Here is an 18,587-nt window from a genome sequence, read left to right on the forward strand (position 1 = left end):
CAGCAATTTAGCTGCTGCTCCAACAAAACACACGCAGTCACTGGTGAGCTTGTGTTTATGCTGTGACTCATCTATTATTTATTATTTTTTTACTTCTCTGTCAAAAAATATGGACCAACACTTTAATTTAGTGGTTTTAAGTAAAAAAAAAAAAAAAAAGCTTTATAATTTTTTGATGAATTCTGTAATTCTTAATAAGGCAACTGCTGGTTTTTGGCACATTAAAGACTTTTCTGTATCTCGATGACATTTTGCTTGTCATACGAAAGCCTTCTTCAGTCCAACTGCTGATTCTTGAACATCCTTTCAGAAGAGAGGCAAAATGTCTTCACGAGTCCAAAAACCAGTCCAGTTACTTGAACTTAATCTTCAAGACTACGATGACCTGAACGACTGAGAACTTTCACAAACACCAGCTTTATAATTGAAATTGTTGCCACCTTTGATTGATTAATGAGGCTGCTGTCATGTCTGCCTTGTCATAAAAAGCTGCTATTTGTCTACAATGGATAGAGAATTTTAGGACTTGCTTACAAATGACAAAACTATATTTATTCTTGGAAACAACCTAGCAGTGGCCACAAAATAGCATCAATCAAATGAGGGCTGCTATGGCGTTACAAACACGATTACCTGCTTCTTTCACATGGTAGAGACAATGTCATGTCCTGAACTCTGGGGTCATGTTTCCACTGTCATTGGAGATTCAGTTTGACACTTAGTTAAAGTCCCACTGATTGTCTTATCCTGAAGAATGCAAAATCTGTGCTCGACATTTGACCCATCACCCGAGGGAGTTGCAAGTTTGGAATCATTGGAGGATTAAACCCCCCTCAGGATCACGCCGGTGGTTTGCTGTCTTTGCATGAAAGTGGGGTTACTGTTACTGGGGGCCACATAAAAAGACCAACAGCATTTCGGACTCACACCGACAAACGCAATCTAATTCCCAATTTGCCTCAAGGGCATGTTTTTGGACTGTGCGAGGAAGCTGGAGTACCTGGGAGAACTAACAGAGACACAGGGATTGAACCCACCACCTTCTGTATGGCAGGCAACAGTGCTAAACACTGCCCCACCATGTCGCTCGGTTATTTCAGTTGACTGAGTGAAGAAATGCCAAATCAAAATGCAGGCTTGAGTTGCTGTTAGTCCCTTTAGAATAAAGAGTCCTTTCATTAACTTTTTCAATGACTCCCACATATCATTTGTTGGAATATGAAAAAAGTCCATGAGATGTTCTGAAAGAGGAAGCAGGGACTGACAGGCAGCCACAGCACTGGTGCTACCATGCAAATCACAATAGACTGAAGCTTGCCAATAACTACCTGAATTTAGCTCTGTTGTTACTTTATCATCAGCACTAAATCACTGAAAAGCTTGTTCATTTCCCTCTCAAACAAGGTCCCATTTGTGATGATCAAACATTTTTTGACTGACTGAGATGTGTGTGCCAACTTCCTCAAAAACTGAAAAATAACTTTACTTTGAGCTGTTTGGGAAGACTTGAATGATGCAACTTTATCTGTAGCAATCAACAAAATGCATGATTATAATTGCAGGTTTTATTTATTCAACAACAGTAGAAGACTAAACTTCAACAGTCTGACAGTCTGGTCACATGTACTGTAGATGTGTGAAGGAATATATTATTATATTATACTTATACTGTATTCAGGTTAGTAACAATTTTGTGCTATTCAGTCTATAGTTGCGACTGGACTACTTCTCAGTGTGTCACCGGCCTTCGCTTGTGAAAACTGGTGTTTTTATTTTGAAGGAAAAAACTAGCTAATGCAGGGACTCATAATGAGAGTCAGGTCTGCGAACTGATGGCGACTCAATGGTACTAACAGACATTAAAAGTGATTACCACATCAAGAATATAGTACCATAAAACATGACGTAAAGGGACTTCACCTTGCTTTGAAGACTTTGCCCACATTGATGTTGGCACTCAATTATAATGGAAAACGAGCAAATCAGAGGAGAGTCGAGTCGGACCGAGACATTAAGGGGCGAATGAAAGCAAAGACGTTGGCTTTGCTTTATGCACAAACCACCTTTAACCAGCTTATTTTGAAGGAAGATGGAATCAGAGGAAAATAGTTTTCCCTGAATCCGTCTCCTCCTCCCTTAAGACCTGACGGCATGTTTTTACACTTTTGATCTCATCCTTTAGGGCTTTGTTACCACTGAGGAGCTGAGAAGAAACTTTCAAAAGCCACATTGCTTAGATTTTAGATGTCGTAGGCTCGTCTCATTAATGGTTTAACGGGAGCAGATACAAAAAGCTTCAGCAAGTGTGTAAACTGTATGGGGGATGAATGCTGTAGTAGCAGTGGCATAAGACTGGATACATTTCAAGCAGGAAAACATTTCCACCTCTCAGGAGGAGCTACAAACTCAACTAAGTTGTTCTTGATGGTGCCAAGGTTCTTGGCTCTGGCACAGTTTATGTCAACACTACTGCAAAGCACTGTGCAGCTCGACACCGGCCACAGTGTCACCACTCACATCCGTAAGCTCCTTACGTTGGAGACAGCTTTGTTCCGTCTTTATTCTGACTCTCTGTTCTGTATGTAAAGTACAGACCCTGCATGGGGTCCGCATAGCCAAGCCAGTATCAGCGTTCAAAGGTGGAAATACACCCAGGATGGGGTGGAAGCAGCTCCTGTGTTCCGAGGAATTGTGGCATGGTACTACTGTTGGGGATTTCAATCTGTATAGAAGAGAAAGCTGCTTGCATAGAATGGCCAGCTGAAGACCCATCGGAAGAGAAATGATGGCGACAGTCAGACCAAAGAGCTCCTCCACAGCACTGAGGACAAAGTTAATCGAGGCTTTCACAGAGATGTCGACGTGGTTGCCATCATATACAGTATTTGATCACCTGAATCAGAACGCTGGCTGTGTCCAAATTTTGTAACCTTTGCTACGACTTTGATACAGGAGTTTTGTGTGGCTACAGAGGGCATTGCACAGTTACTGGCTCGTTACATTGGAGGCCAGTCGTGATGGAATGTGAATGGCAAGTTTTGAAGACAGAGGGTTTGTCCAAGTACTAGGGATGGTTACTTTTTTGGAGCCAGTGTCCAATGGCTTGATTCCTTGGACTCATTTGCTGCTAATTCGTTTAAGGGTCAACACGCCTGTGACAGAAGTGCCCCAAAGTGTGGCTACGTGCAACACTTGCAAAGTTCAAGCGAGCATCAAAAGGGGAAATATCTCCAGCATGCAAAAACATTTGCCTGACGTTTAATAGCCTACTTACCGATGCTGTTACCAACAACAACATTAAGAACAGCAGCAGTGAAGCTTCATCTAATGTCGAGGGTCATGTTAATCCCCTGCTCAGGTAAGCAGTAGCACTATTCTTTATTGTGAAAACCTGTTTTCATTACATGAATAATAAAGCTAAATTAAATATGAATAAAATGTATCTGCCAAAATTGATAATTTTTGTTTTATGTGTTTGTTAATGTTTTTACAATTCTGTTCTTGGAATATGTTTTCCCCTTTTAATATCAATACACTAAAATATAAGACCTCTCCTTTTTTAAATCTTTCCAATGAGCCATTTTCCAGGCAAATGTAAACTAAAATATAGAATTGAAAAAAGCAAAATGCTTATAAAAATGATAATAATAATAATAATGATAATAAAAATCACCGGAATAGACCACGTTGGCTAAAAAAAGGGTAGATGTTGTCAGGTGGGAGCTGGGTCTTAATTATCGATCCAAGAAGTCAGCAGGACGTGAACAAAGGCTACTAAAATATTTATTAAAACATGCCCTGAGCATGCCGTCAGAGAGAGAGTGAGAGTGCGAGGGAGAGAGAGAGGGAGAGAGAGGAGGAGGAGAAGGAAAGAAGCAGGGCAGCAAAGGGAGGTGGATAGTGTTGGGTGTAATGAGAGGAGGTTAGCTTTTAACATCTCATTACTGGAGTCCAGCAGCTCCACAGAGACGGGGACACAGAGACCCTGTCATCGAGCCCTGTGCTGTGAAACCACACCAGATTGTGCCCCACGTTCCCCCGCAAGTCAAGGGGCTGTCGCCTTGGATGCTTTTGTGTGGAAAAACCATTTGGGATGTGTTTCCTCTGTCCTGCTGCCACGCACAGAAATGAAATTCTACCTACCGCAAAAATCAAAGACTTTGGTTTGAAAGCAACAAAATATGTCTGCCCAAGAGTCAATGCTTCCTAAACTCGGGGGGATGATATTTTTTTCTCACACACTTCAAGAAAAACAACAACAACAAAAAAAAAAAAAAACGTCAGATATTTTCAGGGTAGCTGAGCTTGACAGACAAACTGTATTGGAACCACACTGGGAGTAAAGAATTATAGCACCTCCCTACATGTGCATGTCTGTGGTTGAAAGGACTCTACTATTCAGGAGATGAGGAGTCCATCCTCCCACCTAAGCCATGTGAAGCATTCACATGCTCAAAAAACCAGGTGCCAACTATGGTTTTCATATGAGGATGACCGTGTGTGTGTTTGTGTGTGTACATGTGCTCTCTGGCATCCAAAAACCCTTTGCTGCTTCCCTTTTTCTGTTCTCACTCCAGATCATCTAATAAATAAAAAATCACGGAAAAAAATGTCTGTGCTAAATTAAACATCAGTGGTTAAAAAATAAAATAAAATAAAATAGAATAAACTCATATCACGGTTGTTGTTTTTTTTCTGCAAAAGGGAACCTTTTTTTGAATGACGCAAAATTGAACTTAGTTAATGGTTCGTGGGCGTTTTAAAGAGGGAAATAAAGACAGACTTGATAACGGCAGCTGGGGAAACAGGATGGCCAAAGCAGACATGGTGCCGATCACTCAGAGGAAGGAATAAAACAACAGCCAGCCTCCGCAGAGGACGATGTGACACACAAACCTGGCTGTTTGTCGCCACTGAATGATGGCGACAGATGCTTTGTGCCGCTCCCGAGCTGTCTGGGAACAAAGCTCTCTGTCCTGTCGTTCCCCAGCTTTGTCCCCGTCTTCTCAATGATTATTACCCATCACCGTCTCTGAGTAATTGGGATGTATGACAGTGTTTCCTTAAAAAAAAAAAAAAAAAAAAAAAAGTAATTTGACACCACTGTGGACTACTACTAGACCTTTTTGGATCTGTCCAAAGTGAATGGAAGAACTACTCAGCGACGAGTGCTTAAAGGAAAATAACATCACGTAATGTTCTTGAAATGCGTTCCAGCTCGTGTTTCACTCTTTACTGGTGTTGTGTTACTGTCTCTTTAAGAGGGTGAGCGTGTTCCCGGGAAAGGTGTCTGCACACAGGGTTGTGGGAGTTTTTGGGCTTCTTGAAACACAGGTTGAGTCTCTGGTTCTGGCCGAGGGGTTGACAGAGAAAAAACCTGCATTCAAGGTTGTCGGAAGCCACATAAAACCCACTGATATCCCATTAACAACGTCTGGTTATTGACGAGTACATCAATGTTACAACAAAAAAAGCAACAGAGCACGTCAGATGGGGGCGTATCCCATCATATTGATATGTACTGTATGTACTTTACAGAAAAAGGAAGCGCCAATGTTCACCACAGAGGTGGTGGCTTCTCACCTCTTCTGAGTGGGAGAGAAGCTGTTGCAATGTGTACACATTCACATCCAGCATGCACGCATGGCTGGACCGGCTTTGTATATAAAAGGCTAGAAAGGGCACAAAATCACAACAGAGACGAGGTGTGATGTGATGCTCAGCCTTAGAATAAACACCACCAGAGCTTCACATACCCAGTTTATCAATTATTCTACACCTGACAGGTATGAAAGGCTCCTACTGGCCCTTTAAAATGTTTAACTTGTTTACTTCAGATGGCCACAAGCAGGATTTTATCTGTACTATGCAGCAAGTAATAAAGTGTTGTCTACTACTACTAGTATTATTACTACTACTACTACGACTACTACTACTACTACTACTAATAATAATAATAATAACAATAATAACAATAATAATAATAATAATAATAATATTAATAAACTCTTGAATGCCTTCAGTGCCCTACTGATCTGAATGTAGAGAAATATTAGAATTTGAATTTCGCATTCAATATTCATCTCTGTCTATTAGGTACTATTTCAACACTCTGGCTTCTGGTCAGTATTAATTCACTTGCAGCACTCTCCTATAATTATGCCCCGCATTAAGAATGCCTCCCAAATGAGTCTCCTCTTCCACCACCTGATGTGGACAGGAAGCATTTGGTATTTTTACATCCGTCTCAGAGCGCACTCCACATTCAAAAGCACTGCCAAATGAGATCAGAGAATTTGAGGTTTAGATTCTTCATGTCATTAACTCTTCCAGCTTAATCTAGTCTTCTCCCTTGACGCCTGCAGAGATGGGAGAGTGAGTAGCCTCCGGGCTGTGGAATCCATGCACGGCCCCAAATTAAATTCTCGGGCTGCAGACGGCTCTGCTGACCGACTGGCTTCCCGAGTTCAACGGAAATGATTGCAGCATGCGGACAGCCATCATTAACCATCTTCAAAGCACTTTACAATCCATATTAGGCTACAAATCATAAGGAAACTTTCATATTTCCCTGGGCTTCCTTGGCCTTAAAATAATAATAAAAATGAAAAAAAAAGAGTCTCTCTGATAAAGTGTTGAAAAAATTTTGTGATCTTTATTTTTTTCTCAAAGTAAAATGCAAATCATTTTCCTGTAATAGCTGCTTTGTTTAATGAGAAGCTCCTCTTAATTAAGAGAGCCGTCATTAAATCTACCTGGAAAAACTGGAAATATTTGCTCCACATACACCTTAGACCGCGCTTAGACCGCGTCTTAGTAACAATCATATTCATCTACAAAAAAAACACGCAAATATTAATATTTTATTCCACCAAAATGGTTTACCAGCAAATTGGTCAAGTGGTTGCTTGTTTACCTTGGGAAGTTGTGGGTGCGGTTCAGAGTCGAGTCCTACCAAGTGCAATAAAGATAGTACCAACTGCCTCCATGCTTGCAGTACTTGGGGTTAGAGGGGTTACATCACCCAGAGATCCCAGAGCGCAACACCACTGTTGCTCAGGGGATGGAGGACACACTTTGCATCCATTGGGACATGATGATCAATGGGACTATAACCTTTTAACCCTTTAACAGCTGCAATCTGTTGAAACTGTGTTGAACATATGACAACTGGTATTGTGAAATCCATTCACCATGGACCTGACCATGATTTTAATGACCCTGTCTCCTAATTCCACAAGCATTGATATGATTCAGTATAAACATACAGAGCTCAACTTCCAGGTTTCCAGTCAGGTCATTTAAAAAAAAAAAGAAAACTCTCTTGATGCTGCTACAATGTTTGTTGTTAGTTGGCAACTGCCCACATTTGAGGTATGTAGCAGTTTAACAGTTTCTGCAAAGGCAGCAGTTCACCAGGTGCCAAAATAAAGTTGCATACGCCTATAAGGATGTTTCCTTGCACAAACAATAAAAAAAAGACATGCCTGGAGAAAGAACAAAAGTTCACCTTGTAGCATGGCTATATAGACACTGCAATTTCATTATTTTCTTTTAGGTCCCGCACAGACTGGATGTCTGCGGGTCAGATAAACAAAGGCTTTATGAGGCAATTTACAGAAGTTATACAACAGTAGTTTATATCTCCAGCACTTAAAAAGTCCTGGACTGAGATAACAAGGAAATAATATAATAAATGGACTATTTATTTTGACACAATTTTATTTTGAAACTGACAAGCCTTGAAGGCACTGCAGTTAGACATCAGACGTACCTCTGATGGCCGTTTATACAGTACATATTTGTGACCCAGCAGAATGCTCATGTGCTCTGCTTTTCCTTGCCAACTGAATTAACAGCGTTATCTTGATTTGTGCCACATGACACCATGTAGAAATGAGCAGTCTTATTGATGCAGCTCTAACGTTTTCGTCACTTTCCTGGACCATAAACAAATATTATGGAAAATTGCGACAAAAGGCATCAAAAACGCTTTGGTTGCTGGGAATCCGAAGACTGAAAGTGTGTGAATACCTGAAGGTGGCTTTGAGGATCTGCCCCGGCATGCTCTCTTTGGAGTGGTTGTTGTATCCGTAGAAAAGGTCTCCAAACACAGTCTGGTTTGCTGGGATCTCTGCAATCTCAACACAGTCGATTCCCTCAGTGCAGGCCTCAGACAGCGGCAGGCAAGACCTCCCATCTGGCCCACGCTTGTAGTCTTCGATACACCTGAAGTGACAAACGGTCGAGACCTTTAGTTTTCCATTCCTATGCTTTTGTTTTCATATATTCATTTTATTTTTTAATAATCTCAAATGTGGGAAAACTACAGCGACCAAAGAGCTCAGCGATTACATTTATTTATTTTTTGCTTCGTCTAGTGGTTTCTATTTCTTTTTTTTTTTGCTCCTTATTGTTCACAAAGACTTGTGAGAGCACGAATAAAGTTCTTGCAACCACTAAACAAACTTCATGTCTTGGTTATAGTAGTTACGGGTTAGCTAGCAGAAGGCATAAAAAAACTAAAGAATTTAATGTAAATGTAAATTAATCTTAAGCATTTCATTTAAAAGTTCCAGTCTTAAAGTGTTTGCCACGCCTTAAAGCGTGCACAACTCACCAGTGTTAAATCCATAAAAATCAATTCCGGTGGCATAACACCCTTCATCTCAAATACTGGATCCTTGAAAGACTCTTTTGTATTGATGGATTTTTGACGCCTCTGGTTTGCCAAAGGATTGCGCGGCTTCTGCGGCCAATAAAACGGCCGCAAACCAAAAACACCTCATTCAAAAACCACCAGGCAACGGGCTTTCAATCTGCAACTAAATAGTATGAACACATTTAAATGAGGTTTCAAACAAAACATTAAACATGAAATAAAACCAGCCCATGTTTATGGAAATTGCTGCTGTGGCTGGCAGCATCCAATGAAAGAGCACACAAGGCAGTGGTCGATTATAAGCAATAATTCATTCTAAAAGTGCCTAGAGTTCAATCTTCCAGAATCAGGGCCTCAGTGCATAATATATACTCAGTGAAATCAATGGAAGGCACGGAATCCAGGAGGAGGAAAATGGCAACGTAATACAAAAAAAGGGGGAAAAGGGGAGATAATCTGTAAAGGATTTAAACTGAGAGAAGCTCTCTTCTGGATGCCAAATGTCGCAAAGCTAATGCCGGGCTCCTGCGGGACCACGGAGGGATTAGCCACATCTGCACTGTGCAAAGTGACAACAACAAAACGTCTTGGCAGAGAGTGAAATGAAACATGACTTTCTGCAGAAAGACGACAGAAGCGATCGGCGTCTCGATGCGTTCAATTAGAAAACTGTTGCCGAGTGGATTTGACGTTGCCACAGTGGAGACTCAGCTCTCTGAACGCAGAGGGTTGAAGTGTTCTGGCTTTGTTTCGGCCAGGGCTGGGTCAGAGATGCCCGGCCGGCCATGTGTTGGAGGAATGTGCGGTGGGCAATGTCAGTCCAAGGTGATACAATCTGTCTGTGTAGCACTGGGCACTCAAAGGCACTTTACAGAAGTCAAATAAAAGAGAGCAAGTAGAAAGGGAGAATAAACATATTCCCAAAACATTTGTGGATTCCTTCTATCAAACGTCACTCTCATGTAAATTTTAGTCCAGGAGTCTTAGCAAGAGTCTGCTGTTACCTTTAATGTGTAGCAAGAGCTGGATCTGACGAAGTTACAGCAGGAGAACCGAGCTTCAAATAATAACAGCAGAAATCCATTCTGCCATAAGAGGGTCAGGATTGTCAAACAGACAGTAAAGAGAAGTGAGGATTACAAAGTGGTTTTCAGTTCATTCATAATCACTCTTTTTTTGTTGCTCTATTTCGATTGAATAAAAAAAAAAAAAACTTCTGCTACACAAACTGAAACAAGATCCTTGTTTCACCTATAGAAAGGACAGAGGAGACGGTGGGCTGGCTCGCCTCGACTCAAACAGAAACAGTTCATGCATTTCGCACAGAGGAGGATTTTGTTTGTAGATTTTTTTTCAAGACCTTTAAGGCTAAAAACGGATTCTGCCGGTGGCCCACAGGGCTGTGTTTTCATCTGTGCATTTTCTAGTCAAAGGTCTAAAAAGCAACAAGCAAGAAGAAAGACTTGTCAGCGGGTCTCCTACCAAAAAGTGAAAATAAAGCCCCCATGGGAGGCTCTCACACGACTTTTGCTGTGCACAGCTAAAATTCAGTCGGTATAAAGTCAATGTAATGATTGCCAAACCACCCCAACGATGTCACATAAAAAAAAACCAAAAAAACAACGAAGCAAGCACGCACACATTTCTAAATGTGATAGAAATGTGTGTTTGATTTCTATGCTGTAGCAATTCTTCTTAGCAATAAATGCTCTTGGATGTTTTTCATGGGCATAACCCACACACTCCGCTCTGCAACTCCCACAGCAAGTATGTTTACTTACAAATATGGCACCATTTAAAAGACAAATAAACAGGCTTTGCAACAGTTGACGATTTATTGCCAGAAAGTATTGTTACCACGGGGAAGTAATCTGCCAAACACATTTCCTTCCCAGTTTTGTTAAGTTGATTTTCCAGGAACAAGATGGTCATATTGTCAATCATCAAATCCATTCTTTACAGAATTCCTATTCAGAAACTGTATTACCGCAAAACACCTAAAACCTGACAAAATGTATAAAATGCTTTGTGCTAGTGTTTGCATTCATTTGAAATAATAACTTAACAGCACGAGGCAAGAGAGTAAGAAAAAAAAAAGAAATCATTGTTTTGCATGTTCTCTCTTAACATCGACAATGTTTTGACACAGAAGCTGAGCTGTTGAATTTCAGTGACAAAAAGATAATTAATTCTCTTGTAGCCAACATTTTCAGCCTTGTCAAAACTGAAAACGACATACACAGAGCAAACATCTTTATTATATTTTAATTTTAATTAAAAATCAAGCTACAGGTTTTTTTTTTCAGATTACATTTGAATTGTTATATTTCTATATTCTAAATACCTCAAATACCTCACAGCTCATTGACTTCGCGGAGTTGATTACTTCCCTTTTCAAGCGCAATCAGTAGTCAACCAATCCCCTTCGCACTGGTCTGAATTATGTTAACGGGCAAAACATTTAAATCGATTACATTTGGTGACTTGATCACTGTTTGAATTCTTTAATTATGCTGGTGAGGTGCTTGGCCTGTTTGGAGGCACTGCAGGCATGAAAGCATGTCTTGGAGAAAGGTTTTCATCAGTGTGGCCAAAAACCTACCATGATGAATGAAATAAACTCCAGCTGAACAACTTTCTTTTTTTTTGCTTTTTCTCAAAATAAAAACGTCGGCGTCAGTGAAATCTAAAAATCGAGAAAACAGCCCCCTGTGGACATTTCCATATGGTGTGCAAGCGCTCAGCACAAAAGCAGCTATGGAATCCGTCAACAAACTTTCCCCCCTTTTGTTAAAACAGAAAATATCAGTTGAGCATTGAGGCGGTTTTTAAATCGGCAGTTGGCTGAAAACAGTCGGCGTCTTCTTTATGTACGCCAAGGCCCAAGCAAGAGAAGAAACCATTTCCTCCAAATACAAGAGACTCTCATAAAGGCAGCAACAGACAATCAATCCGGTGAGAAAATATTTCTCCGGAGCGGCCGGGCACAGAATATCTTTACATTTTTTTTGTGAAATAAGACCATTAGCACAGTGGAAGCACATCTTTACACTACACTTGTAGGACAAAAACTTTTTCTTTTTTTTTTTTTTTTTTTAATCCTCCTCCACTTGGGTCAAGGGACTTCATCTGTTAAGAACAGTTGAAAAGACAGTAATCTATGTATCGCTGCCTTCTTGACAGTGGTGGGTGGATCATGTTGCATTCACAGACAATGTTCTGACCAAGAGTTAAAGGTACATCACGCCTTAAAGATGATCGCTGTTATCGTAAGAAATTCCCTCTCTGGCGATTTTGAGTCCTTTCTATACTTTTGTTCACAAAGTCAGATCGGTGCATGTGTCGTGTGTATGTGTGGTGTGGTGCATGTGGATGTCTGCCACCTCTGGCCAATGGAGCAGCTGCCCTCCAACCAGTATAGCAAGAAGCAGCAGCCTCTGCTGTGGGCAAACACACCGCCACTTCAAAAAATGATGCTGGATTTGAACCTGGAGTGTCGCCTTCTGACACCTGAACGCCACGTTTCCAAGGGGACGACTATCAGTGACGGACCTGCATCCAACACAGAAGGAGCCTGAGCGCAAAAGCCTCTTTGTTTTGGTTTCCATGTCTTATCTAGCAGTGGAAAAAATGGAGTATTGCCACTTTAAAGATGCTTTTGGACAGTTATTGGCTGCTGTTACAGTAAAACACTATGAACTACGTGACAGCAGCCCCCATTGCTCACTTATTTACCACCTAATGCTTCTATCAGCCCTGACTGTGAACACAAAATAAACCACAACTCCCTCCTCTCACCCTCTACCCTTTTCTTTCTTCCCCGCTTGGTTCAAACCAGTGTCCCATGGACCCATTTTTCCAGTGGATCCAATTTTCCACTTTTAACTAGGGAAGAAAAGCAGTAAACACTGTAATGTGCCTCTGCACAGCGTAGAGCTCTTTATTAAATCACACAATTTGGGAGGGAATTAAACTCTCGCAAAGTCACAGATGTTCGCAAAATTAGTATTTAATGGATTCTTGGGGGCTCGCTGTTCACTCACCATAAAGGCAGAGAGCATGATTGAAAAAAACATTTTCTTTCTTTTTTTTAGCAATATTAACAAAAGACAACTGAATGTTTTTTTAAGTGCTTTCTAAATATGTGTATGCAAGTAGAGTTTAATCTAATCCTGTTTCAGTTTGCTGCAAACAAAACTTCATGATACCAAAGTAAGGTTCAACTTTTTAGGAGCATCTGGAATGATGAGCAAAAAACAAAAAAACAAAAAAACATCTAGAATGATTAACAATGATGCCTATGTGTTCAATTAGGAGAATTGAATTGACCTTGAATGTCTGTAACAAGGAGCAAAATAAGTCATAAGGGGAAAAAAAAAAAAAAAAAAAAAAAAAAACTTTCTCAAGGTTTTATACCAATCTATTGTAGAAACTTAACTTTATAACTTTTATTCATTTTATTACATTTTACATCTCAACAAATTTTCTATTACCACATCTGCTGCAGCCTGGGTCACGGGGGTGTTAGAACCTACGCTTTAAATCTGAGAAATCATATTTCACATTCATTCTGAAAGTTTTGCACTTCCTCAGATGGATTATTTGGATAATCATTGTTACTCTAGTTCAAGATTATTAGTTTTATTTATGCCAAATGGCTGCCAATGGTTAGCACTATCGCCTCACAGCAAGAAGGTTGTGGGTTCGATTTTGGGAATACTTTGTGGAGTTTGCATGTTCTCCCCGTGTCTGCGCGGGATTTTCTAGGGGTTCTTGAGGTTCCTCACACAGTCCACAATGGTCATCATTAAGGTGTCCATAGGTGTGTGTGTGAGTGCAGATGTTTGTTTGTCTCTACGTTGCCCTGCGATGAAGTGGCAACTTGTCCAGGGTGTCACCATGCCTTCACCTGAGGACAGCTGGGAGAGGCTCCAAGTGACCCTTTGACCCTGAGTGCAAAATCTAATTATAGAACATTAATTTAAATAATTGGAAAATAAATCCTGAAAATGTACATCTTTCCAAGCCACAAGTCTAAAAACAAATGTGTTTGCTTTGCAATGCTGCTTTGCAGGCCAGATACTTCATTTGAAAACTCCAGTCAACAACCTCTAAGTTCTGATATAATGGCAACAGTTTGTCTCATCGGCACACTTGACCAGATGCCACATGACTGACAAGGACGCATCGCAATGTGGTTGAAAAAAACAAAAACAATAATAAAGCAATTAGAGTCATGAAATAAAAATAGAAAGTGGTGTGGAGTGTGCTCTCTTACCCACAGAACATCTGGATGTTGTAGAGGGTGGGGTCATCCTCCAGAGGAGCCAGCTGCTGGAGACACAGCTGCTCACATCCACCATTGAAGCCGTCGGAGCAGTCGATGCCGATGTGGTGGTCGTAGCACCCGGTCCCGTCCTTCATAGGACTCAACCCTGGAGGACACTGGGGAAGGGCACACGTTTTTCAAAATCATTGTTGCTGACACTTACAGATATTTTTTTCCCTTTCCCTTCACTACGGGAGACGTTCTCAGAGTTGCTGAAATGCAGAGAAGCTGTTGCAATAACTGCCATCCCAGATGGGACAGGTAAACAGACCCAGTAACATCTGCGGCACAGAATGTAAACTGTCGACTTTTGACTGTGATTAGTGCTGCGCATGTGAACACCGAGCACTATTTCTGAAATAAGATGTTGCTCATGTGATGGCACTCAGTGGGAAGCAAAGGACTGCAATACAGTGGCAGAGATCAGCGAGTGCACAGAAAGTGAAGACGGATTTCTGGACTCTGACACCAGGTTGAATGGCTGGTGCTGGGTGATAGGACGGGCGTGGGGCTCACTGGGGGCACTGCTTACACACATGTTCTTGAGAAAATCACACTACCACACAGGATAATCCAGCACAGCATTGCAAAGGGCTTTGACATGTGGTTTTTAACCAAGGCCGACTGTCTCTGCAAGACTGTGGGGCAGACTTACTCAAGGTTTGCGCCCGCAACAAGGTACAAATGTTGTCGCACATGGTAGCTAAAGACAGAATGGACCTACTAAATAAAGGGGGCGCAATGAGGGTTGCATCTATCAAATACTGGTAGATACTGGTCACAGTAGAGCACAGTTCGATTAGCGTGTTAGCCTTAATGGCTATGTGGATACCAGCGTCTATGACAGAAATTGCCAAATATTGGGCTGGAGAAGATTGCATTTGATTATGTAGTGTGCACAATGTGATCTATTAAAGCTGAAACTCATCGTGGTGCAACCGCCGTTCTCATTATTTAGCACCTTTGAAAATACTTATTTACTTATTTAACACAATTTACATATATATATGTAAATTGTATATTTATATATATACATATACATATATATATATATATATATATATATATATATATATATATTTATATATTATATATACATATACGTATATATATATACATATATATATATATATATATATATATATATACACATATACATATATATATATATATATATATATATATATATATATATATATATATATATATATATATATGTATGGTGGAGGGAAGAGAGAGAGAGAGAGAGAGTGAGACTTGGCTCCACCACTTTGGCACCTTTTCTCATTTAATTTCAATGTTAGTTTATGTAGATCACCTGCCACACTGGAACCAATAGCTCACACAATCTGTTTGTGTGCAATCGATCTTGTGTGCAAGCCATCTGGGATCTAAATAAATCAGGCCCTTTGTGCCTAATCATCAGTCACCACCATTGTGAATTCATGCACCTGATAAAGGAAGTTTGACTGGCACTGCAAGGCAGGAGCAGATGATTACACGCTAGAGGCAGGGAACAGTGAGGGAATGTTAAAAGAAAGATGCAAATAAAATGGTTTGGTGTAAATACAAGCGCCTGAGATGATTCATGTTCCGGAGAGAGGGATGAGGATATTTGCTCGTTGGCACTTTTAATTTCCACCACGTCCATAGAGGACTGCATGTCTTCACGTTTGATGAGAAAAATGCATCGAGGAAAACAGCGAGGCCTGTCATAAATTAGGATGAGGAAATGACAAAGGGAGCCTGTGAGTTTTTTCTTTTTCTTCCGCAGTCTTAGACATCATTTTAATTGAAATGCACTCATTGACGTGGCGAGCGCAGTGGTGAGAAGACCCGACTTCAACCCGCTCCCCCTTCCTCAGACAGTTCAGGGAGTGCCAAGCAGCTCTGCGGAGAGCTGTCAAATCACATTCACATTACGTTTTCGGTCAGCAATTACTTCAAAGGAAATTTTGATGTAGTGCATTTTAACAAGGGGAGCGTCACCTCCAGAACAGCAGCTAGACAGCTGTTTACCTCTAAGCACTGAGGAATGAGCAACTGCCTGTTTTATTATTTAGGCCTATTGTATCCAGCTGGCTCATTTGGATAATAAAGCCCACCTGATCCAGCTGTTAGCACCATTTTTTGGTTTTTTAGTTCCCGAGCAAACAGGTAGAAGTAATAACACTTCTCAAAAGAATGAAATTATATACTGAAGCAAAAAACAAAAAAAACAAAACAAAACATGTTAGACAATAGACTGACGTAAAAATGCAGCTTCATATTTATGGCAGGGGAAACCCTCAGGGCCTATGTTTTTCTGGACCAAAATCACAGGAATATTAAAGGAAACATAAATATTATTTGAAAAAGTCCATGAAATTTAACATAATACATTTATGTACATACATTTACATACATCTATGTAATACATGATTATTTTGAGCAGATTGCTTGTTGTGGAGAAAAAAAAAATAGACAAAATTATATTTGCAGTCATCAAAAGAGCCATAGGTTCCTGACCCCCATTATTGACATACTTGTCATTATTAACTGGATAATTGCAGTTAAGTGCTTTCAGGTCATCATTCCCTGAGATTATTTGCTGCAGGTGATGGCTGAGGTGAAGGCCCAGCTGCAGTGCTACCACTTCACCACTGATTTATGGATTTATTAAACTTTTGTGTTAACCTTGATCAAGCTGAAATATGACATTATTACCCTTTCATGGCTGGCTGAGTGCAGCCATGAGTCCTGATGTTCAGGAACATGAATGCTGAAGTACCATTTAAAAACACAAACGTTCAGTGCAGAATGCCAGCTAAGGGGAGGTGATGGTAATCGAGCGATAACATTGGTCTTATTAGATTAATGTATTGATATTAGAATCAAAACAACATTCAATCAAAACAAGGCAGTATGTGTTATATGTTATTGAATAGAAACTCCAGAAAATAAGCTTGGGTCCAGTTTTTTGATTTTCTTTATGGACTCAACACTTGATGTTGAGTTGAGATAAAATGATGGATGGAGGGTAGGTCAAACCCCAGCATTGCTTATTTGTCAATATCAGGGTTGATTTGTTGATCCTGACAACCTCAACAGAAAAATCAAACTTGCATAAAAGACTCAAAGACGGCTGATACGGCCGTTCGGGAGCACAGACACAACTTTTCGTTTCAATTTCTAGCAGATATGAGACCATCTGACTGTGACCAACAGAATACAGGGCGTGACATATTGTTGCTTTTCTATTACTGCCACTGCTGTACGATGACCTTGGCTCAGGGGGGATTCTCAGTAGAGTTAGAGGAACCCAGCAGCATTCCAAGAAACTTTTTTTTTTTTTTTTTTTTTTAGGTCACTACAGTATATAAGCTGAATAGTAGTTGGTTTCTTACAAGCTGGGATGATTTACCCCAGTGCACAGTGGATGGGGAGTTATGATGCCATGTCAAGCTATTTTAAAATGACTTAATCAATAGGAAGCAGATGACTTCTCTTCATTGGTCACATGTTGGCAAGTTTAGTTTGAAACAGGTTTTCACATCATATACGTTCCCCACATAATCGTAGCATTCATCTGAGCTTACAAATCAACAACAGGACACTCAAGGCTCCACACATTTTAGCGTGTGTGCGTAGATCGTAAACGTTGAGAGTGGGGGACCAGGGGTTGGATCACCTCGAGGTCACAACCATGCTATTTATTTATTCAACCCACTGTAGTCAATCCCACTGAGCATGACCAGTATGGATGGGATTGTTTAATAGTACAGATGGCTTCATCAGAATTGGGATCAAAATAAGAGCAGTATGAAACCCAGGTGAAATCATCGACATCACAGCGCTCATTTCAAGAGTGCGAGCGAAATCAACAGCAGTTACACTGACAAATTAGCAGGGAGATCTTACAGAATGACAACATAAAACCATTGCCATGAAATATCTAAAATAAAATAAACAAGACTGTATACACACATGCAAAACCATCAAAGGCAATCAAATCAGTTGGTATTGGTTTGTATGATACTAGTGTATATGCTGGTAAAAGTACAGCTAGGTGTAGTTCTTGAGTATTATTCCTTCTGAAAGTATGTTGGTTGAGCTCCCACAAAAACGTTGACACACGCTGAAAGAGCGGTTTCTGCTCTTGCACCATGATAAACTGATATCGATTTTGTCGCTTGCTGAGGTGTAGTTGTGACAAATGATTTATTGCCTGTGATGCAAAAGGCACATGAGACACTGGATCTTCTAACATCTGTGGCAGGGAGTCTTTAAATCAATGGAACTCTGTGCAGTCAAGGAATGACTTAAAACGCAATGGAAGGCTTGGAGGAACGTTCCATCGATGGTCCGCTGCAGCGTAGCCTGCCAGCCCGGTGAGCTCATGTTATTGACTGCTGTAATAAGCTACTGACATGCCAGAAGAGTGATAATTCAGGGCCATTTTCCAGCAGTCTACAGCGTAATAATCATGAGGAATATAAATCCTCTGGGATATTTGTCTGCCGACTGTTATCACTCGAGTTTGGCAAATCCGATTCATAATCCTGGGCAAATTATTACAATGCAAAGTGAGTCACCAAATCTTTTAAAGAAAGAAAA

General features: G+C 40.5%; 1 protein-coding gene across 4 annotated transcripts in view; it reads right to left on the reverse strand.

The window, feature by feature from the left end:
* The window catches only part of astn1 (astrotactin 1), a 328,361-nt gene that overhangs the window by 172,980 nt on the left and 136,794 nt on the right, over positions 1–18,587 (reverse strand). For all 4 annotated transcript variants that reach the window (XM_076031556.1, XM_076031555.1, XM_076031553.1 and 1 more), the window contains 2 exons: positions 13,941–14,107; positions 8,035–8,229 (listed from right to left, as the gene is read on the reverse strand). In XM_076031556.1, the coding sequence (XP_075887671.1) occupies positions 8,035–8,229; positions 13,941–14,107 (362 nt within the window). The remainder of the gene's footprint in view (positions 1–8,034; positions 8,230–13,940; positions 14,108–18,587) is intronic.

The sequence above is a fragment of the Nelusetta ayraudi genome, unplaced genomic scaffold (assembly GCF_046127955.1).
Source record: "Nelusetta ayraudi isolate G7.1 ecotype Tasmania unplaced genomic scaffold, CSIRO-AGI_Nayr_v1 ptg000033l, whole genome shotgun sequence".
NCBI classification, from domain to species: Eukaryota; Metazoa; Chordata; class Actinopteri; order Tetraodontiformes; family Monacanthidae; genus Nelusetta; species Nelusetta ayraudi.